Below are 25,135 nucleotides of genomic sequence, written 5' to 3'. Positions count from 1 at the left end.
TAAACGTCTATAAAACAGAAGCAGGAGGAGAAGAAACCCTTCAGAGCTCCACAAGAAAATAAATCCGCAGCTTCAACCTCAAACTATAAAAACTACAGCCGCCATTTTGAATCAGGAACTCATTTATATGACTTTATATTTACCATCACATCTGTTAAGATTAAAATAATGATGTATAAGTGTAACTTCAAGAGTGAATCTGAGCTACACCCACACACACACACACACACACACACTGAGTGTGACATCAGCTGTTAGAAATGTGATGATGTCAGAGGTTTCATGGGACGATGCAGACGGATGCAGCTGAAGTAAAAACACACCTGACAGGTCAACCAGAGGAGGAGGAAGTACTCAGATATCTTACTTCAGTAAAAGAACTAACAAACAGTGTAGAAATACTCTGTTACATGGTAGATACAACTTTACTTACCATCAGAATATACTTAAAGTGCCGAAAGTAATGCAGAATGGCTCATTTCAGAATAATGTATATAATATAATATAATTATTAATGCATTAACAATTTGATCACTGTACTGCTGCAGCTGGTAAATGAGGAGCTGATTTAAACTACGTCACATTCTGCTGAGTAGTTTTATCCATAAGAATACAGCATTATTTATTATGTGATGACATTTTTATATTTCTGATCTGAATCTGCAAAATAACATGTGAGTAAAGCTCTCAGATAAATGAAGTCACATGTAGAGATGATGTCGTGCAGAGTGACATACAATTTAAATACTCAAGTAAAGTAAGCACTTGAGTAAATGTACTTAGTTACATTCCACCAATAAAACAAGGATCCATTATGTCATTATGATAAATCTGATAAGTTGATGTTATTTCTGTAAACAGAGTGATTGGCAGGCATAGCAACAGTGACATTAATGGGAGGCGGGGCTTAACAATTGGTACATTTAAGGATCTCAAGAAAATTGTAAATATCTGACATTCATCAAAGTGTGTGACAACATCATTTTCTCAGTCTCAATGTTTAATTTCAAGATAAATCAATAATGTTCTCCAGTTTGTGATCATAACTATCTGGAACTGCATAGATTAATTTTAATTAAGTCACATTCATTAAAACTAACTCTCAGGTCCCAGTGTGACACTTTTAGCACTTCATTAAATGTCTTATTCATTTATTTGTTTTTAGTTAATTAAGATTATAAGGTTGTTTTTTCTTCGTTGCAATGCAAATATAAGACTTGCTGATGATTCTGTTTGAGTTGTATTTACTAATTGTATTCTTATTTGACTGGAATCATTGCATTTAATTAATTTAGATTTCCAGTTTGAGATTCAATCAAAAATTCACCACTTGATTTGTTGTGTAATTATCAAAATTGTATTTTCATCTGTAATTTAAAAAGATTTTTTTAAGGAATCTGTAAACTTTTAGATTTGTCAATTTGGGAGTTTTTGTATTTTTGATCTTTTAATTTATACAAATTTGTGCTTGCTAACTTTTTTTTATAATTTGTATGTTTTTTTCGACTAATTTGTATTATATTTACACCTCTACCACCTCTCTGGTAAAATAAAGTCTTATCTTATTTTTATTTTTTTAATTTTTTTAAACGAACAGTTAAAAGAAAGTTTAAAGTTCCGATCTTACGAAGTGTTCGTGAAGGCAGCACGGCTAAGCCCCGCCCCCGTATTCGGCGGCCTGAGCGGTGCGTTCACGGCCCTTTTCACAGTTTTTGAAAGTTGTCAACAGAGAGAAGAAGAAGAAGAAGAGGAGGAGGAGGAGAGGACGAAGAAGAGCGGCTTCACACCGACAGCAGAGCTCGGAGGAGGAGGAATGGGCTGCAGCCAAAGCAAGGTGAGAAACACCGACACAAACCGACTCAAACACCGGCAGAAAACAGCCGAGTACCGGGAGAAGTTCACTTTGTTTCTGCCGGAGGAAGTTCATTAGCAGGCGGCCGGCGGCGGCTGAACGGACACAAAACGTGCCGGGAATGAGCTCCGGATAATAAAGCACCGTGTGCTCAACATACAGCTCAAGTCTTCATTAATTATATCTAATTTATGTGACATAAACACAGATACAGGTGGAGGTTTGGCGCCTAAATGTGTCAAACAAAGAAAAGCGGTGAACGTTACTTTTCTTCTGAACATCTGTTTTTAATCTGGCATCGTGTTTGAATCCTGGAGCAGTTTTCCCACGGTGCTCTCTCTGATGGACACCTCCAGAGTCTCTTATTCTGCCATGTTATACAGTTTTAACGCCCTTATTTATCTCTCAGACAGCCATTCTTTGAGTTAAAGTGAGTTTATAACGACTTTTTACCACTTTAAATGCAGATATAATGGTCTGATGTGTTGTTTAATGTGAGTTCTTGCTGTGTGCAGTGATTTAAAACTGAGCTAACTGGATCACATGGTGTCATAATCAGTGTAAATCCTCTAATATGCTCTAATATTAACCTCACAGCTCTGTGATATTAATATGGTGATATAAGTATATAAATGAATGGTTATTATTCTTTAAAATCTGAAGATATCACCTCTTTAAACTTCCTTCTCTGAGCTCCTCCATGTTGTCAGTCAGTGAGGAGTTTGTGTATTAAAGTGAGATCAGTGTGATTGTGTGTAGAGAGGTCTGAACTGTAATGTCTGTAATTCTTCACCACAGTTTGACAGCTGTTGTCTTCCTCCAGTTATTGATAGACGATGACATCATGTGGGTCAGAGGATCACAGACTGACTCTGCTGCAGGGTCCAGTCTGATCACACATTAACATTCAGTACTGAATCACTTCTTTATGAACTCGGTCCAGTTTGTGGCCGTCAGGATGTAGAAACCTGGATCTGAACAACAGCTCGGTCTCCTGACTCTTACATCTCGTTCTGAAGTCTGAAGCTGATCAGTTATTGATCAGTTATTGGCCTGAGGTTGTGATTGTGTCGACTCTTGACAAACTTTTAGGGTTTATCATGAATGTAATATTTGTATTTTTCATTTTATATTTACTAGTTTTCATTTTAGGTTATGGCTGAGACTGACGAACTCAATGATATTAATCTGTTGATTGTTTTCTTGATTAATTGATCGCTCTATAGCCGGACTGATTATTGTTTTTTGGGGCTAATGTCGTCAATATATTGGCTGATATTCACACATTTTCTGCAGTGATCCTGAAATGTGGTTATCAAACATTTGTGACAAAGATATGTAACAGAGGCTGCAGGATATTTAATAAACAAATCGTATATCGGTCAAAATATACGCCAATACTGATATATCTGTGATAGGCTAATATCAGCCGATAATATCAGCAAATATTGATCAGGCTCCTATTACGAAGCCCGAGATGACATCCTCAAATTGGCCAATTTGGTTTATGGTGCTTTATTTTTTACAATGTGCTGGATTCAAATACTTCTGATTCATAAATATGAAGCTAATCAGTTACAACATCACCAGACTCCCTTAACAAATGTAGTGATTTTAAGAATTGTTGAGATAAAACAAACTTTATAACCGTTGTGAAACTCTGTCTCTGGCAGATTCTAAGTCATTGTCTCCTTCTTGTAAATTCAGCATTAAATGAAAACATGAAGTTGTTTGTCTCCTTGTAAAAAGTGTCAGTTTGTGGCAGCATGGCTGTACCAGCCTGTCTGCTTCTGTGTCTAAAGTGCTAAAGTCTTACCTGCCAACATTTAGCAGCTGTTTGAACCCACTGTTTACACTGATTTCACCATTTACACTCAATTTATGAAAGAAGAAACATTTTATTGACGCTGAACATGTCACATTTTACAAATAAACTTAACAGTAACCAGTATAGGCTACTTCTTTGTCCCTGTGGAGAAAGTCCCCAGACTCCCTTAACAAATGTCTCAGTTTAGTGAGTTGTTGAGTTAGGAGACACTTTATAAACTTTGTGAAACGCTGTCTCTGACTAATTCTTCATTATTTGTTCCTTCTTGTAAATTCAGCAAATGTTCTACATGAACTTCTTTCTGTCTTTGTGTAAAAACATGGAGTCTGTCTGTCCCACTGATGGACGGGTTTGTTTCATATAGAGCAGGAAGTGACATCAGATCACAGTGGTCATTCAGACGCAGGTTAATGTAGCTGTGATTTGACTGAGCACTGATTGGATACACAAGGTCACATGTTCAGGGTCCGCACAAAATGTTTCTGGTGGCCATTACTGGCCCGTCGGCTGCACTTCGAGAAACCCCTACTCTACAGGAAGAGGAAGTAGAGGAGTAGACAGGCGGTTATAGAGAAAGTGAATTTCCACAGAATTATTAATAACCTTTCTGCTGAAACACTGAACTAAACAGATGTTGAACCTCCGCTTTCTATAAAGCGTCTTGTTTCACCACAGAAGAAGAACACTGAGCGGTTTCAGAAGCTGTTACATAACTTAAATCCAGTAAATCTTTGATTAGCTCAGAATAGAAGAGATTTAGAGGCTCAGAGTCTGAGCTGCTGCTGCTGGAGGGGATCAATCACACCAGTAACAACACAAACTGATGGTTCAATAATGTGTTTCATTTAAAACAGAACATGAGTTCAACACATTCACCTGCTGTGAACTTCTATTCTGCTGTTTTTGTTTTGTACTTTCAATACTTTTTCCCCTGTAGCTCACTGCTAAACATCGATTTAAAGCTGTTCTGTGATTTTTAGGTGAAAGTGAAACAGCAGTTAAATCATATTGAACCTGATATATTTCAGACTTTAACAGAATGTGTGGACAGGTGACAGTTTAGAGAAGATTTGATCCAGTCAGTCGGAGGTTTGATTTATTTTATTTTGTTTAAAAGTTACCCAGTGATCATGAAATCTCTGGCTTTACTTTAAAAGCCAACATGCTAATATAAATATATGTATGACATGTTTCAGCAGGTCATGTGCGGCAACACTCACACAAACATCACACAATGAAAAGTCTCCAGACGAGAACCAAACAAAGCTGGTGCTGATAACAGATCTGGACTTTATTGTGCTGATTGTCAGATTCTCTCTGTGGTTTGTGTAAACGTGGAGTTTGGACGGTTAATCGATCATCTGCAAATCTGCCGAACCAACATTCAGACTCCAACACGTCTGTTTCACACGTGTGTTGATGCTGCAACTTATTAAAGTTTACAGCCAACATGTGGAGCAAATATGTCGAGTCTGAACGTGACATCTTTTATTCACATTTTTAAAAAGATATTAATCAAAGAAATTCACTGGAAACACTGACGTATTTAGTTGACCTAAGTAGTTCTTCTTGTATTGCTAAAATAATCAGTTTCTATGTTATGCAACTATTGTGTAATGTATCATTTAATTAAGTCCTCTTAAAATCAGAAGTTCTTTGTTTCCAGCTCCAAAGTTACATAAATCTAAATATCTTTTTGAACATTGACATTTGAACATTTTTCACCATTTTCTGACATTTTATAGACGAAACCATTTATTCAATCTCAAAATCTTTTATCTGACCCTCTGAAAATAATCCATACGGTGAAAAACTCTTCATTCCAGCTCTAATTAAGACCCATAAATGTCTCATGTAAGTCCGACACGATTTTAAAACAGTCATGACTAAATTAAAACAACTTGTCCGTGTTATGAAACCTGTTGGCTCATTTCTCACCTCAGCTCTGTTAGTTGAGTCGTCCAGTTGTCTTGGAGCCAACAGATGGTGGAGAGGTTACAGTTTTCCACCGGCCGGCTGCCTCTCAGACTGTAAACCTGAACTCAGTTTATGTCTGAGCTGTGTGAGGTGTTACGCTCTGAGCCGACAGCTTGTTTAAAAGATGAAAACCTCACAGAAACTCACAGTGTGACAAAAGTGTTTACAAAATATGAGCTGGCTCGACTTCAAGCTTAAAACCTCCAAAAATGACTCTTTGTAGAGTTTAGTGTTTGTAGTGAAACAGTCTGAGGCTTCGTTCACAAAGTCAGCAAAAACTTTAAAACAATACTGTCTGTTTAAAATGTAACAGGTAAGAAAACAGGAAGTTTAAAGCTCCTCGAGTACGTTTGAACTTTAACAGACTGAAGAAATCAGGAGGAACTGAAAATGACAAAATCCCAGTTATGTCATCAAACTGCCGCTTGAGTTTGTAACAGATCAAGTAAGGGACTCTTTGTGGGGGGAACAACAGGAACTGGAAAAACAAGTCCAACAATTGATGTCATTATCAATTTATGTGCTGATTATTTTGTAAATTAAAGTCAGAAAAAAGACAAATGTCCGTCCAGCCCCACAGCTCTTGGTCTTGGTTTGTTCAGCCAGCCAATCTCTCTGAAACCCAGAGAGATTCAGTTTAAAGAAGAAAAGCACAAAATTTGTTCTGCAGCTTCCTCCACTGGTCCTTTGTTCATGACCTTTGACCTCGTCTCACTTCATCGTGACCCAACAGGTTGTGATCTCATGAGTTTCACCAACAAGGAAGTTGTTGTCTCATTGTGTAGTTTGACATCAGCTGCTTGTGGTCAACTTTTACCTAACCCCCAAGTTGCATTGTGGATAATGTAGGCCCCAACTCCTGTAACATTGTTGGACTCATTATGGACAGTTGAACAAATGAACCAGAGATATCACGTTTTTTATTCCACATATTCTTCTTCCTTTTTTAAACCCGGCCGCCTACATTACCCAGAATGCAACCAGCTTTATACTTTTTCACACATGTAGTGAAGCCCAAAACCTGTAAACACACGTTAATGAGGAAAACTGGTGGAATTTCCCTTTAATGTTGGTAAATCTGCTTCCAGACCCTCAAAAGTTTAGTGAGTGTTTGGTAATATTGTAAATAATAAATAACCTGCATCATCGTTCTGACCCGATGGATGTTACCATAGAAACATTGAGCTGCTGCTACACACACACTGAGCTGGTTGAGCTAATTGTTAGCTGGTTGAGCTAATTGTTAGCTGAAGATATTGTCTTTAATCTGGTGTCTGTGGTCGATGTCCGGTCACATGACCTCCTCCTCATGTGACCGAAGCTTGTTCCTTCAGTCATGTGACGACAGCTGAACAAACTACTTTATCTAATGAAGTGTGTGAAAGCTCAGGCACCAACTAGTGTTTAATTATCGTGCGTTTGATGCTTCGTGACTTCCTGCAGCAGAAAACGGCTTCATGTGACTCATAAATGTTTTTTATGATCAGATCTGGACATGTCCCGAGTCCTTCATATGACCGGCTGTCACCATGGCAACAAGAAAACATCTCATTGTTGTCCTGAATCATCCGTTGTGATGCAGCTCGAGTCAGATTTCATCAATGAGACAAAGAAACAACGAACAGAACAGAACAGATAGTGATGCAGGAGGAGGAAGAATAATTATTTAAAAATATAACGGCCGCAGGACAAGTACTTTATTGTATTTAAAGTATCAAAAGTAAAAGTACTTTTTCTGATAAATCTGAGGGGTTGTCAGATGATTAACAGGAGAGAAAAGAAGAAAAAAAATTTCCTCAGATTTTTGCTTTTTTATGAAACATTGAAGAATTTTGTTTTCCACTTTAGGCTAACTATTTAAATGAAAAATAAAATGTGAATTAAGTTGGGAAATGGAAAGTGTTGTTTATTTGACATAAAAACATGTAAATCTGAAAATTTACCAGAAACTTTACCTCTCTGAAACATGTAGTGGAGTAAAAACTACAATATTTAGTACAAGTACCTCAAAACTGTACTCCTCTAACACCTCTAACAGACAGGACCACTACAGTCACCTGACGACCCTCTACGGGTCCCGACCCCCCTGTTAAACACGAGGAGTTTTCCCTCTTCTTCCTCTGAGCTGCAGCGTGGAAACTAAAATCATGTGTTTTCTGACTGGACTTTGGTTGTGCAGCTGTTAAGAGGTGATGATGTCACAATCAGACCTAAAGAAAGAACTCATCAATGTATTGATTATTACTGGACAAACTGATGTTGATCAGAGTAAAATCACTTCATCACTACAGTAACTGAGGTCCTGCTTCACAACCTTTGACCTGCTGCGTCTCATAACCCGACCTGTAAAGAACTCTTCAGGTTCTGCTTCATGTTTTACAAACTGCAGAGTTTTAGATGGAAGTCATTAAAGGCTCAGTTCACAGTTTTTACAGTCGGTCTGTAAACATCTGGGGGGCTGCTGTTCTTGTGTCAAAGGAGCCAGATGAGGTTTGTTCACCTCGACTGGAAGATCAGGCTTAGTTCATCAGTTTAAAGGAGCAGTGCCACTTTTTGCGAAATATGTTTATTTTATTTTTTTCCCCGAGAGTTAAATTATCAGTGATGCCGCTGTTATGACTGATGTTTGTTACCTGTTACCTCTGTTTCTGCTAGCTGTTTCCCCCTGTCTCCAGTCTTTATGCTAAGCTAAGTTATTTGGCTTCCTGGTTGCAAGAAAGAGAACAAGTGGATCATTTCTGCTTCTTTTGTAGTTTTTGTGTTTCTATCATTAATAAATAATGTTGTTAAAAAGTACTCAACAGTCAGACTCATATAACTATGATATTATAATATATTAGTTCTTTATATGAAAAGTATTTCAGGAAAAGTCTTAAATTATCTGATATTAAATGTACTTAAGTATAAAAAGTAAAAGTAAATTATACATTTATATAATTATAATTTTATCGACATGGCGGTATATCTCATCCAATACTCTGTTGTTTTATCTGATTGATGATAAAATAAATTAATTTAATAATGTTCTACTCTGACTCTGATGCAGCATTTAATCTGTAAAGTAACTAGTAACTGAAGTTATCAAATAAATGTAGTGGAGAGGAAGTATAAAGTAGCAGAAAATGGAAATACTTAGATAAAGAACGAGTACCTCAAAACCTCAAAATGTCGTCTCCATGACGACTAATAATCAATATCAGTTGATCTCTAGGTTTGAATGCAGGACTTTAACTTGTAGTGGAGTACTTTCAGAGTACTTTTACTGGAGTAAAGGATCTGAATACTTCCTCTCCCTCTGCTACCGGACAGAAAGCTTTAAAATAATTTATTAATAAATGTGTTCTACAATCTGAACACAAAGCTTTTAATATAAACTTAAGTTTGAATTAAAACTCATTTCATCAACATAATGCAGCAAATACGTTCATTTTTGGTAACATCAAACAGCTCATTCCAGGTCTGGAGTTTAATTCATATAAAATGATTGAATTTAAAATGTTTATGTTTGTTAGAAAAGTCGACTCCTTCAGGTTTATGTCTGCTTTTAATCTTTTAAGAGTCTCTTTTACCTCTTTAGCAGCTTTAATGGAGTTAAACTTGGCTTATAAGTCTTCAAAGGAAGCTTTAAATAAAGTGAATCGACAGTTAAACGTCTCGTTCTCTTTGATAAAGTTTGTCTTGCAGAACATGAAGAGTTGTTTTTCCCACAGCGAGCAGTTTAATGACTCGACTCTGAGACTCTTTGTGATGAGATTCCGCTCCTCAATGAGCAGCAGGTGTTCAGAGGAGACTTCATCTGTTGGTTTGCAGCAGCAGCAGGAGGAGAAGTTAAAGACGGAGCAGCTTCAGGCTTCAGGTTAACGTCTGAATTCTCCGTCTGCTGGTAAAACGTGAGACATTTGACACGTCGGAGGGAAAAGAAGCTTTTTCTTCATCACCGTGTGAGAGTTTAACCTCGTTCAGGAGACGTTACATTTTGCTCCGAGGAATATTTAAACACTCAGGCAGACATTTTGTTTTGTGTGTGTGCGTGCGTGTGTGTGTTTGATCCCTTCACAGTGACATGAACATGCAGTGTTTTACATTCCACTTTCTTGAGTTGTTTTGTGGTTTGTCAGAGGAGGAAAACAGTCATTACTGTTGTTCAGAAACATGTTTTTGACTTTCAGCCTGCAGATGTGACTTTGTGCCTCAAAGTTCAGATGTTGAACTATACAAGATACATTTAATGACAACTTCAGGCTGAACAAACAGACGTGATGCACATATTTCTAGATTCAGAAAATATGTTGATCGTTGAATGAACATTTAGAAATCAAAGAAAGGAAAGATGCTCTTTATAACTGCAGAACTCCTCTGAGAATTATCCTGTTTTTAAGTTTCAAGTTTCAAGTGTCAAAGTAATTCACTGATAGTTCTGATATATCTTTCATGAACTGGTCAGTTTTGAGATTAGAGGCTTTTTTACCTCCATAACATTTCTTCTCCAAAGAAAATGTCGAATACACACTGACATCACATTTCACATCAGGAATGCGCTCGAAACGGGTAACAACACCCGTTACGTTACGTGACGTTACGTTACGTTACGTTACGTTGATCAGCAGTTTGTATATTTTACTGCAGTCTTTCTTTTAAACTCAACATCAACTGAATGACTTTCGAGCACTCACACATCCCGAATTCCTTCCTTATTCATGCGCCACCACTGGATGTTGATAACGCGTCATACATCAGAATTTAGCGTGTTCACCCCCGGGTCTTACTTTTAGATCGAAGCCGAGGTGAGAAAAACCCGGTTCTACTGCAGAGTCAACTGACCCGGTTGTAAATGAGTTGACACATTCTCACTGCACATAAAAGGCCGATCTTAGTGGGTTTAAGTGGGATTTTTGACCAGTGGAAAAGGAGTACAAGTGTCTAAACTTAATGGAGACAGTTTACCAAAGTATATAAAAATAAAAGCTAATATGCTGTTGTTGTTTCCATGGCACATTATTAAACTTCAGTAAAAAGCATGTTTGAGCTCTGTGGACTGTGAACACATCAGCTCATCTCTGTGAAGTTTTACGTCTCATTCTTGTGAGTTTTAACGGCGTTGAATCGATGAATCAGAGGATGTTTCCTGTGTTGCTGTCCTTTCAAGCTCAGAGGTCAGAGGTCATCTGGTGATAATGTCCAGTCAGCGTATTGAAACACTGATACTGTGTTCAGAAAAGGAGAAGTCATCATCGTGTCACAGTGCTGCAGCATGATGTCACTTCCTATTTGTACCTTTTTATGCCTCCAGATGTTTGATTGCGTTTATTCATCAGCTTTTTAATTCATGTTTTTGCTCCAAAACAACTCAAGCAGCTCAGAGGTATCAGCCTGTTGTTGGATGATGAGGCTGCTTTGAATTATCGTTATCGTGATGTGAGACTAGACGGTCTTAAGTGTCGTCTTCTCCTGGTTTTAAATGCTGCTTTACAGGAGAGAGATGTCATTTTGCCATTTGATGGTGGTTGTGTTTCTTTTCTCCCTGTCGCTGCTGGTGTTTTTCTCTCCCTCCTACAGTTGTTATTTGTGTTTGCATAGCTCAGCTTCTTGAGTCAAGCTAACCAGCTAACTTTGTCTCAAGCTTCTGAGGCTGAACACACCTAAGTTACAGATTACAAGTTACAGTCATGTGGTGCTGAGATGACGACCTGTTTAAACCCAGGAGAGAAATGTATGTGGGACTGTCTCCAGGCAGAGATGTGAGAGTCGATCTGACTCGATCTGTTTGCTGGTGATGGGAGACAGTTTTCTCTGCTGGCTGATAGAGCAGCAGTGAGAAACTGCTTCGACCCCCCCATAGACAGTAATCAATAATTAACAGAATTAACAACTTTCCTGATTTTAGCTCGAACTAAATTACTTGAAAGTTTCGGGTCTTTAAAGCTCGTTGGAAACATTTACTTTTAAGTCTCCTGTTGAGTTTCGATCTAAAAATCACTCGACTATAAAACCTGTAGCTCTTCAGCTCCGCCCACTGAGCTTAAAATCGGCCAATCAAAAGATCTACATTCTCCTGACAAACGTGCAGAAGCTGAAGAAACGAGACGTTCAGCTCGGTGCCGTCAGGTTTTTTTTGACACTGAAGTGCTGCACAAACAGAGGAGGGAGCCCCGCTCTGATTTATGGCCTTTTTTAAAAGCGAGGGCCCCTCCGACGCCTGCAGGAACATATGCTTCTCCTCCTCGTCCTCGTCCTCGTCCTCCTCCTCGTCCTCCTCCCCCTCCTCCTCCACCTCAAACTGATGCTCCCCGTCTCCTCCTGTTTAAACCAGAGATATTTATTGTTTCAGCTCACAGTTTAAATAAAGTTGGTGTCCAGTTTGCTGAGCAGAGTTTAGAAGTGTTTATACAGTGTGCGTGTGTGTGTGTGTGTGTGTGTGTGTGTGTGTGTGTGTGTGTGTTAGGGTGTGATTGTTTGGCCTCACTGTACTTGAGCAATGTGAGGGCGTGAGGCTGCTGAGGCAATACAGTAAGCATTCATTTCTGTGTGTGTGTGTGTGTGTGTGTGTGTGTGTGTGTGTGTGTGTGTGTGTGTGTGTGTGTGTGTGTGTGTGTGTGTGTGTGTGTGTGTGTGTGTGTGTGTGTGTGTGTGTGTGTGAGACGTGGCCTGCAGTGTGATCTCTCTGTTCTTGTGTAATGTGGATGTTTGGATCAGCGCCTAAAGCTGTCTTCATATCTGCTGCACAGATCTCCATAAACCTGCTGCTGACGTTCATGTGAAGAAAAACAAATATTATTGTGTTGGAAAGAGTTCGACTATAATCATTTATTGAGAAATATGGAATCTGTTGGGATAGTAACAGAGTGAGGAGGATAAATCAGCTGGTTCAATATGTTTTATTAGTATAAACGTCCATAAATCCACTCAGACATCTTGAGAGATGCTCCATTCAGAAGTCCCTTGAGAATCTTCATGTTTTTAAGTTTTCTTCAGTATCAGAGTGGTACAGTGATAGTCGTCTGTACATCTGTGAGCACACTGCAAACAGGAAGTGTTAACAGATAATTCAGCTCACACTGAATGGAGAACATTGACTAAACGTAAAGAATTATAGGTTTATATGTAAATGTAAACCTTACCCATGTAAGGTTTACATTTCTAGTCTCAGTCAGATCGCCTTTAAACTAACAAAAGACATTAATGTTGGGCATCACTGTGAGCTGAACATCTTTGTGTTTTGGACGTTGTTCGGACAAAAGCGACATCTGTCAGCTCGGACTCTGCTCGACCACGAGTGACGTTTTGCTCTATTTCTCTGACATTTCATACAAAGTGAACGAGGCCAGCGAGCAGCTCCTGGTGTCAGTGCAGTGAGGTGTTAAATGTGCAGGTATGAGACCCTCTCATCATAAACAAACAGTGGTTCTGTTGTCTGCAGTCCGTCTGAGCTGCAGCTGAAGTTATGTAACCAGAAAGAAAAGAGGGAAAGTTACAGCGTCAGTCATGTGGAGACTAATGAGACAGAAGCTGGCAGCTCAGAGTCACTCAGACCTCCATCTGCAGCTTTCATAATGACCACACTGCTCCAGTTTAACAGCCCGACCTGAACCAACAGGCCTCAGTGAGCCCAACAGTCAGACCTGAACCAGGAGGAGCCTCAGTGGGTCGAAGCTCCAGCTCCCTCCAACCACCTGTTTTCTGTTCCTGACACACTTCAGATTATCAGTATTAGTTTTACAGATAAGTTCAGTTCAGACCGGAGCTGTGAGCTCAGAACAATAATATTATCTGACCTTCAACCTGAGATCATTTCTAATAATAAAACTCACTAACATGGTTGTTTCTCTGAGGTTTGTCGAAGGTTTAGGTGCAACATGTTTGGCTCTGTGTCTCGGTGACTTCCCCCAAGAAAATGTCATATTCTTTCAATAAAGTGATGTAATTTCAACTCATTTCAGCGAATTATTATAATCGTGTTTGTGCTCATAAAGTTGGAACAACAGTTTGACTTGGTGGTGCCCAGAATGACTTGGACGGTATGACGGTACTAAAAAACTAAGAAATGGATCTTTAATGAGGTCAGAGTCCTGGACGAAGCAGTGGAAGAAGTCCTGACTTTACAAAATACAAATATGATTTATTTTTATTGTTTTATTGTTGTCAGCTGCTGTTTACCTGTAGAGAGATCCACCAGAACACATTCATATCCATTCTCTCAGAGATGTTAGGGTTATAACATCTGCAGGAAATGTTTGTTTTTACCCGCAGCACTATTTCAGTTAATCTTCTCTCAAGTGATTGTTTTGTCTATAAAATATCATAAATCTGTTGTTTAAGCCGATCAAACTGGTTGTCAGAGCTGTCGACAGTCCACACATCCTGTCCTCCAGTAGAAGTTCAGATACTTGTGTAAAAGTAGAAGTACTGATTCAACTTCTTTACTCCAGTAAAAGTAATAGAGTACAGGCTCTGAAATGTACTCAGAGTATCAGAGTAAAAAGTCTCCCTCTGAAGGACATTTGTGGTCAAAGCTAACTGAAGCTCACGTCATATTGATATAATTCAAAGACTATTAAAGTTAAAGGTTGAATCAGTAGGATTTGTCCCAGCTGTTCCTGAACGCACCACAAAGATAGTTGATTGTTGAGTCTCATTCCCAGGACGTCAAATAGCCACATTTTGGGTTGGTAAAGCGTCCCGAGCAGCAACAAAGTGAGAAAATAAGAAACTCTCTGCAGATACGAGACACTAAAACGCCTTTTCTCCCCATTCCAGTCTCCCTCTCTGTCTGTTTACGTCTTCTTACGTCTTTGTTTCGTCTCGCTGCGTCTGCCGTGCGTGATGTGCACGGATAGGTCGACATCAGTCTTGTGATGTTGGGAAGACGGCGTGCGATGACGCCAAATAAAAATAATCCATAATTCACCTCCAATGCATCAAACTAAACTAACGAGCCTGTTTTGGAAATGTGAGGAGGAGAAAGTTCAGATGTTTGTGTTCAGATGTAGAGAGGGAAAGTCAAAGAGATACTCAAGTACAGTAATGAAGTATTTTGTTAATTCCCACCTCTGCTGGTTTCAGACTGTCCTTCAAAACTTGTTGACCTAAAACTTTGCAAATGTTTGAGGTAGAAAGTTTCACCACCAATTTCAGGGATTATCGAGATATTTTCCACCAGAAACAACAACAACAACAACAACAACAACAACAACAACAACAATCACTCTCCATGATCTAAATTATGATCTTTACTCTCAGTTTAGACTAAAAACAGACTTGAAACAGCTTCTGAATTTCTTCATTTACAACATTGAAACACAACATTTCATTAGAGAGTTTCTCAATCAGCCAAAAAAAAGCAGACAAGGGCCGAAGTTTGAAACACAATGCAAAAACTAGAGCTGTAGACGCTCCCTGACGGCCAGATGTTGGTGTGTCGGGGCCCTCTATTCCTTTTATTTGTTTTTTTCCCTTCAGTCAACAACAGTCATGATTATTTTATCATCAGCAGTTTGATTAAATAGATGTATTAATAAGTATATAGACAGAAAAGGAATAAATAAGAATGTTAACAAGTGTTGAAGTTATGGTTTTTGCAACAAATGGAAAAATAAAATAAATATAGAAAAATAACAAGCAAATGTTTTTAACCTTCTTGTCTTTGATACGGCAGCAAAGGACTGAAGCTGTTTGTTGATTGTGTCACTGATACTTCTTCTTTTCCTGTCATTATCAGAAGAAAAGCAAAGGCAAGAAGGGAGGGAAGAAGCAGAAAGACAACAGCCGTCGAGATGAAGGAGGTGAGTGTTTTCATATCTGTGAACTATATGTGGGTTTCCTCCTCTGACGGTTCTCACCCGCTTCATGTTCTTTCACTTCCTGTTTTCATGTCTCACTAAATGTCGTGAGAATCTGAGTGAAGACTCTAGTCTCTCTTCAGACTTTATCTTGTGAAATATTGGATCATTTCAACTGTTGTTTAACATTTAAACATGCAGTTCGATTCGTTTTGTCCACTTGGGGGCAGCAGAAAAGTTCTTTTAGCTCTGTTTTTGGTCTCCTCCACCTCCTGATGAAAACATATGTCTCTTTAGCTGCTAAACACTTCACTGTGTTCAGCAGCTCGTCTCTAAATGTGTCTGTGATGAAATCAGCTGCTGCTGCGGCTGAACACTTCCTGTGTCATCTCTGAACTTCTGGTTCCTTTTGATGGTTACAGTAAATTTATTTTTATTTCTATATTTACAAGTCGAGAACACAAACACACCACAGAGATTAAATTGGACAAGGACAACCGTCTTCAGAGCAGAGAGGTCATAAGCTTACAGCTAGCTGAACTAGCTCACTGTGATGTAGCAGCACGTCAGCTGGATGTTTAAAACACAAGAAGACTGAGGCTAAACTTATCATCAGATGACACAGGTGAAGTTAATACATTAGATATCATTTAATGTGTTATTGAAAAGTATAATTGTGAATAATCAGCTTTTAATAATAAACATAATACTTGATAATAAGATCCATGTGATTGAAAACTGGCTGTGTGTTTGGATGAAGAAATATCAATGACATAATCTTGTTATGAACACAAACACATTGTGCTCGGTCACCATGACGATTGTATCAGTAACCTGAGAGCGCAGGTGAACTGCTCTAATAAAAAGACCTCCTGCAGTTTGACTTGTCACAGCAGGTTCATCACAGGTGTAACTGACAGCTGCATTCCTCTCAGGTGAGCTCGCTCAGGACCCTGTTTACCTGCATGCTGGTTCACTGTCGTGGTTTACTGGGTCACTTCACGGGACGGAGCGATTGTTTTAAAGAACCCTCGTCTGAAGAACACTTCAAAAGTGCTCACAGCTAGCTTCATGCTAGCCTTCAGCTAGCTTCGTGTTAGCCTTCAGCTAGCTTAGTGTTAGCCTGCAGCGTCACTTCCACACCCCCCCTTCTGTGTGATGAAAACGATCAGCTGACTGGTACCAGAGGAAACTCTGACAGCGCCTGACATGTTTCAGAGATCCTTTATTGATGCGTTTGTGAAGAGGCTTCACTCTGGACCGATTTTAGAAACTGAACTTTGTAACAAACTGAATTTCTCTCTCTTGTAGTTTATCGTTGTATCACTAAAGGCTGCAGTTGTTTTATTTTTGGTGAATATTATCTGAACCTGTCATAAAGACAGCAGGATAAAGTCGAGCTGTTCTGTCTCTTTAAAGAAGAGTTTGTCACATAAAACCAGCGATTTGTGGATCTTTACTTACTCAGCACTGAAAAAAAGTTTAAATCAAAAATGTAATCACATGGTGGATTTGGAGAATCGTGAAAACACAAGTAGTTGACAGTTTCCGTCTGGATAAATACAATTCTGTCTTATATTATCTAGATTTCCCCAACATCTGAAGATTTCTGAGTATCCTAACTTCTCAAAATAACTATTAACTTAAACTAAGACCTGTAGTAACTCTGCCACAGGCCCCTTAAGTCTAAAGTTTGAAACAGCTGCTGTGGAAAATAAAATAAAACGGTTTCAGATTTACAGTAACTCGAGATGTTTACAGGCTGCAGGAGGGTTAGAGACAAAAACCACGACGACAACAAAACCTCCTCCTAACGTCTGAGTGATGACAGTTAACGGTTAGAGAGATCTCAGGTGATTACAGGTGTGAGGAGACGTTTATGTGACTGAATGAATCGTCTGCTGTGACTCAGCGCTGACTGTTCCCTCGTTTCCGTCTGTTTACGAGCAGATTGTTCAGTTTAGACGACAGAACAGAAACCTCTCATTAAAACAGGAAGGTACCAACAACACACTGTCGTCATCCTGCTCTGAATCACTGAGGCTCTGAGGCAGCGAGGAGCTGGACCCACTCTACAGATGTTGGAGTGAAAACACTGGAAAACAGCTGCTCATTCAAGATGGCTGCTTTAAAGGAACAGTTCAGCCAAAAAGTAAAAAACTCAGTCATCATCTCCTCGGTCAGCTGAAGTCTCGTAGTCCACAAAACATTTCTGGAGCTTCACAGTAAAACAGAGTTGCAGCATTCTGCTAAACAACTGAAGTAGCTGGAGACTTGATTTAAAACATCAGATGTCTCCATACAGCTCGTCTACTGTGATCACAAACAGTGTAAATAAGGACTTCTCAGATCAGTTCAGGATGGTCAGAGACTTGGATTACACTCACATCATTTGTAGGTGAAGGACTCGTCTTGATTTGGCCTGACAAAGAAAAATGACTTGGAACGACTGACTTGAGTCACATGTCTGCATCTCTTGTGTTTTTCCATCTTTGATCTCCGGTGCTGGACTGTGAACGATCCCACAGCGCTGATGTTTGTGTCTCAACCGTCAAACAGCAGCAGAAAGAAACTAAAGCTCCTCTTTGTTTAAAAAATCAGTTCACCTGCAGACGGACAGGCTGCGACCTGCTTCACCTCCGTCTGAAATACAGAAGATAAATTAAAAATCGTTTGATTCCTTCAGTCGGTTTGTTTTCATCGTTAAGATGTTTTCTGACAACTGGAACTAGTTTTAAAACGTCCTCAAACATTTTCTTTATTCAGGTTTTACAGCATTCATAATAAAAATAATGAGTCTCATCAAGTTTACAACACTCGAGATGTTTTTCAGCCTGAAGACGTCATTCAAACTGTGTGTGTGTGTGTGTGTGTGTGTGTGTGTGTGTGTCAGCGTGTGTCTGCATGTCGATGATGTAATTGACAGGTCGAAATTAAATTAGTCTGAAAAACTTCCTGCAGCTTCACATCAGAGAGCAGTTTTGATTTAACCCTTCGACTCCTCAAAAACACTCAGAACACATGATATACTGACATTTACTCGAATACTGAGGTACTTTTACTTCAATTCATTTATCCAACGGCTTCAGTTACTAGTTACAAGTTGAGATCTTTGCACCCAAAACAAAGTAAAGATTCATGTGTTTTACATGAAAAATGACAAACAGTGATCCAAAAGTTGGCAATTAATTTTTCTGTCACTGATTAATTGATCAATCGACTAATTGTTTCAGTCTTTCGGTTTGATTGATAATAAAACATAATTTTCATGGTTGCAGCTTCACAAACCTTAAGATTTTCTGCTTTTTCTTGTTATGATGTGAATGCATTTGTAATAACTTTGAGGTCACTCACTTGTTTCTCTCCTCTGCAGGTAAACGGTCGTCAGGTGAGCAGGACGTGTATCTGGAGAAGCAGCTGGAGCGCTTCGAGTGGCAGCTGAGGACGTTAAAGGAAGTGCTCTCGTCCAATGGGAACCCGGAGAGGGCGGAGCTACTGAAGCACCACGCTGATGAGGAGGTGTGCGCCCTCGTCCTGAGCATCCTCGATAAGGTGAGGAGTTCGTGCTTATTGAGTAATAACTGGTCGGAGGCAGGTGTTAGTTGTCTTCCTGACCGGAGTCCGTCCGACCTGATCAGAACTGATCAGCGTCAGTGTTGGACCTCATTGATTCTCACACAGCAGCTTCAACATCTGGTGGATTAAAGACTGGATTGTGTCGGAGCAGCAGATTAACAAACATCACAGTCATGTCTGAGGTCAGCTTCTCTGGCAGGAGGAGTGAAAGTGTCAGCCAGAGTTTATTAATACTCATCTGACAGCAGCTGAGCAGCTCCTGCAGGTCACGTGACCACCTGAACACTCTGCTCATCAACTTGTGTCCTGACAAGCTTCAGTTCATGTTCATGTTTAACTTCTTTCACAGCTGAAGTCTCAGATTTCTATTGATGCTCAGTTGATTTAATCAGTCTGTGTGTTGTTAGAATGAACTGTTCCGTCTTTTATTTCCTCTGATGTGATTTTTCAGGTGAAGACGGAGACGACAGCTGATCTGAACGTCCTCCACGAACAGAAGAGTAAAGCTGCGACCGAAGAACACGAGAGAAACGTGGAAGGTAACAAATGTCAGATTATTCTAGGCATCAACGTCTCAGGTTTCATAGACGGAGCGTTTTTTATTTACAGTCACATAACTTTATTAATACACCACGTAGAGACGAGCTGAGCTGACCTGGAGCTCATATACCTTAATAATCATGTCTTAAACTTACTTTACAGACGGAGATGTATTGAAAAAGCACATAAACAGATTGGGATGGAATCAGAATTTATCGACCACATCCAGTCAGCGTGTCAGGATGTGTTGTGCGAGCTAACTTTATTTAAGGAAAGAAAAACTTCCAGAAGTAATAAATATTAGGAACGTCATCAGTCTGAGTTTGTGTTTGTTGTTGCAGAGCTGCAGAAGAAACACGAACAAGAGAAAAGTGACCTGACAGAAAGGTTTCAGGCTGCTGAGAACGTCCTGAAGGTAAAACAGAGCAGATCAGTGACCGTCTGTACGTCAGTGTTTCATGTTTCATTTTGTAACGTGTGCTGTGACTGCAGGGTGAAGTGGAGCAGCTGACGTCAGAGCTGCAGGTTTACAACGAGCTGAAGAGGAGAGTCCAAGAGTCGACGTTTAAAAAGGACCTGCAGAGAAACATTCAGGTGAGAGAACCCGAACATACACACCAAACTATGTATTTATTCTTCTGGACGAACTAACCAGTGTGTTTGTCCTCCAGGCCCACGGCAGCCCAGGTGCATTCTGGGAGTCTGAGCAGGAGTCTCTGCTGTTTGTGATCGAGATGAAGAGTGAGCGAGTCCAGGAGCAGAACAGGAAGCTGCAGCAGATGGAGGCTCTGGTGGGTGGACTGGAGGAACACTGCTGGAGACTTAACTTTAATCTGTCTGCAAGGAAATGATTTGATTTACATCATCACCTCGTTTCTCTTCCTGTCTCCTCCTCCTCCTCCTCCGTCTTCTCCTTGTGGTTCTCAGGTGGAGAAGAATTTGTCTCTGGAGGATCAGATCATCAACATCCTGCAGCAGAACGAAGATCTGAGGGTCCGGATAGACAACTGTCAGGCTCTGATCCAGTAAGAGCTTCAGCCTCCTCTTCTTCACTACCAGTAGCTCATTGTGGAGGACTGTGGCGCCACCTGCTGGACAATTACATCATACATACATCTGCACAAAAACAACATTTACACTTTCTATTTGTTTTCAGATCTAAAACACACTTTAACATTATAAAAGGATCACTGAGTTAAAACTGTTTTAATCCAACAGTCCTGCAGTTAATCAGCTGTTCATGAAACCCAATGAAACTGTTTTAAAGACGGTTTATTCAACTGGAGGATCAGCAGAACAGTTCAGACCCTCAGAAATGATCCACACGTCTCTGAAACTGTTGAAACACAAACAGACGAGTGATAGAAAATATTTAACTGACTGATCTCATCACACGACACTGACACTGACACTGACACTGACCTGCTGCCAAGAATCAACAACCGCTCAATCCTGAACATGAAATACGCTAGATAAAACACTGTTACTGTTCTTTAAACCTCTGGATTTAAAGGGACAGGGATGCTTTTAAAACGCAGTAACGCTGACTCTCTCTCTCTGTGCTGTTTATCAGGGGGTTATCGAAGGAGCAGCAGGACCTGAAGGTGGCGCTGGAGAGGCAGCTGGTGATCAACCAGAAGCTTTCTCAGGAAAAAGAGCAGCTGATGTTCAAACTGAGACACAGAGACTCGTGTCCGACCATCCACCTGCCCGCCATGCTGCCGGAGATCGCTCCCAGATGACTCTGATCACATGACTGATCACATGACTCTGGTTACATGACTCTGTAGATAGAAAGCAGACTGTGTGTCTGCACAGCTGCCATCATCATTCACCAGGTAACCTGCAGTCGGCCCGGTTCTCCTCTACCTGGGATCTGAACTCAAACTGAGCTGCAGCTGCTCGTCTGCAGAGCAACAAGCAGCGTCAACACAACCGTCAGGACTTTCAGTTGGATCCTCATCGATCCAGAACAACAAGGACGATTATTTCCCATTTGAGCTGCGACTCCACCAGTAAATGTTCTGGTGCTCCAGCAGCTACATGGACTTTAAACTGGATCCTGTGTTCAGACGGTTCTGAGCCTCAGACTGGCGGGTAAAACTGCTGCCACGTTGATCTGTTTGTCAATTTAAGTTTAATTCTATCCGTTTTTTTATAAGATATGACGGTTAGCTCTTCAGTTCTTCAGTTCAGTCGTAAAAATTATGTTTTTTTAAAGGAATTATGAGACGAACAGACGGATCAGTGTGGCAGCATCATCAGCGCTCAGTCACACCATAAAGTCACATGGTGAAGTCATGATGTAGCGGCTATTTGTCAGGCTAGTTAGCTTAGTACTGTAGCTGCAGAGCTAATTAGCTGACTGGTGAAATGCTACCTAGCTGTTAACGTCAAAGCAAACGAGACTGAATACTTTCCTGTTTCCTGAAGCTACACTTAGTCGTTTTTATGCTAACATACTTCAAAAGTAGCTTGCTAGCTGCCGGTTAGCCATTCAGCTAAATACGTTAGCATAGTTTATTTCAGAGATAGATTCGTACCATCATCTTTTATCCCACAGCTGATAGAAGTCGATGCTGCTTCTTCTTTCAGGTCATAAAACTGGATGTTGCGTGTTTTTAGTTTTTATAGTTGCTGTCAGCTTGTTCACTTTAATGTCGGCTCAGTCACGACTGTTTCCAGTCGGTCGGCTGTCCGAACAAATCCTCTAATCATGACAGTGAGATGCTGGTGTGACCCGGCCTGAGTGACCACAGTCGACCTGCTGAAGTGCCTCAGACCCTCATAATAACTGATCATAAAGCTGCGTGTTCTGGTCCTGAGGCCAGTTTACAGCTGACGGACTGACTGATGGCTGTCGGTCGTCACTCCACACTGACTCCTCAACACGGAGGAAGATCGACTTCTCTGTTTTCTGAAACTCAACACTTCATGCCTGATCCTACGACCGCCTTGGTCTGTCGGGCTCTGAGCAGCTCCAGCAGATTAAGTGCCTTGCTCAGTGGCACGTATTTGTGACGGAGTTGATTTAGTGTTCCACTTCAACTTCTTCCAATAACTGCTTTTATATTGAAGGTGCCAGGAAGTAAATTCAGTTCACTGAAGTTTCCATAAATTGATTTCTTAAAGTATTCCAGGTTCCTACAAAGTGTCCACGAGGGTTTGGATGACTTGTCAAGTTTTCAAATCGGCCACTGTCAGCCGATAAAACATATATATTTAGATTTTTACACACTGTTTGTCGCTGAGCAGCAGCTCACGCTCACACCTGGACGTCCTGTCAGAAAGTTGAAGTGGATTCACAAACGTTTCAACACTGAAACCAAACAAAGCCGGACTGAAACACAACAAGTTTAAACCATCAACTGTGATTTTTCCTCCTCGTCCTCATGCCAAATAAGTTTCTCCTTTGTATTTCCTGTCTGCGTGCCTCACAACTCACAGACGCCTCCTCATGACACCTTTTTATCACCATTGCTGCTGTTGGGGGGCGACTCCACTTCACTGTCAGAGTCAGTGTGTACATACAGTCTATGAGTCCAGTATTCGAACAAACTCTTTTATTGTAGTGTTTCATGAGTCTCACAATCAAATCATTTTCTCAACACACAACGGACTGTTTTAGTTTTGTTCAGTACAAAATGACAGCTAGAAAAATTAATCTTAGTGTTTTTAGCATGTTAGCTCAAGAGATGCTAATATCCAGGTCCAGAGTGATACCTCATGATGTTTAATCTGTTGCTATAAGCAGCTTTTATCACGCAAAACTTCCATTCATGCCTCCAAACAAATGACAGAATCCCTGAATGCTAACATGACATGCTAACATGCTAACGTTAGAATTCTAACTTTCAAAAATACTGTTAGCTTACATAAAGGAAGCATGTTACAAGCTAACTAATCTCGATAAGCAGATTTTGGTATCGGACTTGTTCTGGTTTCCGGTTGTAGTCCAAATAGCATCGACCAATCACGTCTGAGTGGGCTTTGGTTGCACGCAGGTAATTGACTATAGTGCAATCTGTGAATCCATCAGCTATCGTCTGACAACGATTTAGCTTTTTATTAGCTTTTTAAATATCCACATTCATATGCAGACATCTGTTTACAGAGATGAACCGACATGTTGACTCGAACTCCACTTTCACATCTCAAGTTGCTGATCAGACTGCAGGAGAGGAAGTCGTTGAATCTTTGTGTTTCTGCTACACGCAACCCTGACATGTTGCTCCTGGAGGCTAAATCATCGTCAGACAATAGCCGATGAGTTTCCAGATTGCACACTAACTGTGAGCGTGGTAACAAGGCAAGACACCAGATGTTAAATGCTAAATACCAGCATGTCAAAATCCGTTTAGTTAGCACATTCAGCACAAACTACAGGTGACGGTGATAAAAGTTAAGTTCAGTGTTTTAGCACCACAAGTGATACAAATTGTACAATTTTTGTGTTGTTTTAAAAAACAGTTTTGTTAACGAGCATTAAATCATCATCAGGGTGAACTTTTGGTCGCACCAAAAAGTGACTCAGCAAAATTCCTCCATGTGTCCCCTCGGGAGGTAGCTGGCTAGCTACTGTGGCTACAGAGCTAACTGGTAAAATGTAATCGAGCCAAACAAACAAGACTGAATATTGAATCTGTTTACTGAACCTGCATTTGTCATTTCTATGCTAATGCCCTTCATAACTAGCCTGCTACAATAGCCTCCCAAGCTAGCTAGCTTGCTAACTGCCAGATAGCTACTTAGCATATAAGCAAAAATAAGTTAGCATAGCTTGTTCCTCCATCAGACTCTCTGGTTCTCTTTACTGTAGCTGGAGAGCTAATTAATCATGTGCTAGCTAGCTGGTAACATGCAGGCAGTAGCAAGCTAACATAGCTCAAAGAGTTAGCTAAGTAACTCTTTGCTAACAGTAAGCTAAGGAGGAGTTAACAAACTAGACAGGGACACACTGTGTTTGTACCATGAGCTCCAGTCTGACAGTTATATTTAATACTTTATAAAAACAGGGTTTGATAAAGTTTAAAATATGATGCGACTCAGCTAATTAGATATAATTCGCCATTTTGGATCAATTGGTTCAGTTAGCAACAGTTAGCAACTGAGCGGTGTGAAGTCTGTTTACTATGGTGAAGTTTGTTTCATGTTTAAATCATATTTCAGTTTTACATCAGAACTTCTCTGAACCGTCAGAACTTTACTCACTGAACACTGTCGCCTCCGTTTCTGGATTCATTTTAAAAGATGTGAAAATTTTCTTCTCAGATTACAACTGTATTTCCTGTTTTGTTACCGGGGCGATGGATTTATGGGATGTGACCTTTTTGTATTGCCAAAAAAAACAAAAAAACAACCTTTGTCAGTGTTTTGACATTTTCTCCTTATGCACGAGCACTTTGACCCGTATCTTACAGGACTTTGTATAAGAGAGATTCTTCCGTTTGTATAGTTTTTAATTTTCTCGACTTCGTTGTGTATAAAAACTTATTTTCTCTTGTTTGGATTTAAAACCAGAGATTTGATTTACTTTTTTTGTTTTTTTTGTTTTTGGCTTGACTAAATAAAAAACTGAAACTTAAA

The 25,135-nt window shown here is 39.9% G+C and overlaps 1 protein-coding gene across 1 annotated transcript; it reads left to right on the top strand.

Moving 5' to 3' along the window:
- Nucleotides 1-1,720: 1,720 nt before the first annotated feature.
- On the top strand, nucleotides 1,721-25,135 carry ccdc69 (coiled-coil domain containing 69). Its single transcript, XM_084353350.1, has 9 exons — nucleotides 1,721-1,834; nucleotides 15,373-15,436; nucleotides 18,807-18,985; nucleotides 19,461-19,548; nucleotides 19,891-19,964; nucleotides 20,042-20,143; nucleotides 20,221-20,340; nucleotides 20,477-20,574; nucleotides 21,123-25,135. Exons 1-9 carry the CDS (start codon nucleotides 1,814-1,816, stop codon nucleotides 21,289-21,291), a joined length of 915 nt encoding a protein of 304 aa, XP_084209476.1. The 5' UTR covers nucleotides 1,721-1,813; the 3' UTR covers nucleotides 21,292-25,135.

The sequence above is a fragment of the Pagrus pagrus genome, assembly GCF_965226575.1.
Source record: "Pagrus pagrus genome assembly, chromosome: 5".
Lineage (NCBI taxonomy): Eukaryota > Metazoa > Chordata > Actinopteri > Spariformes > Sparidae > Pagrus > Pagrus pagrus.
Note: the sequence above shows the minus strand (reverse complement) of the source record. Positions and strands in the feature narration are given on the sequence as shown.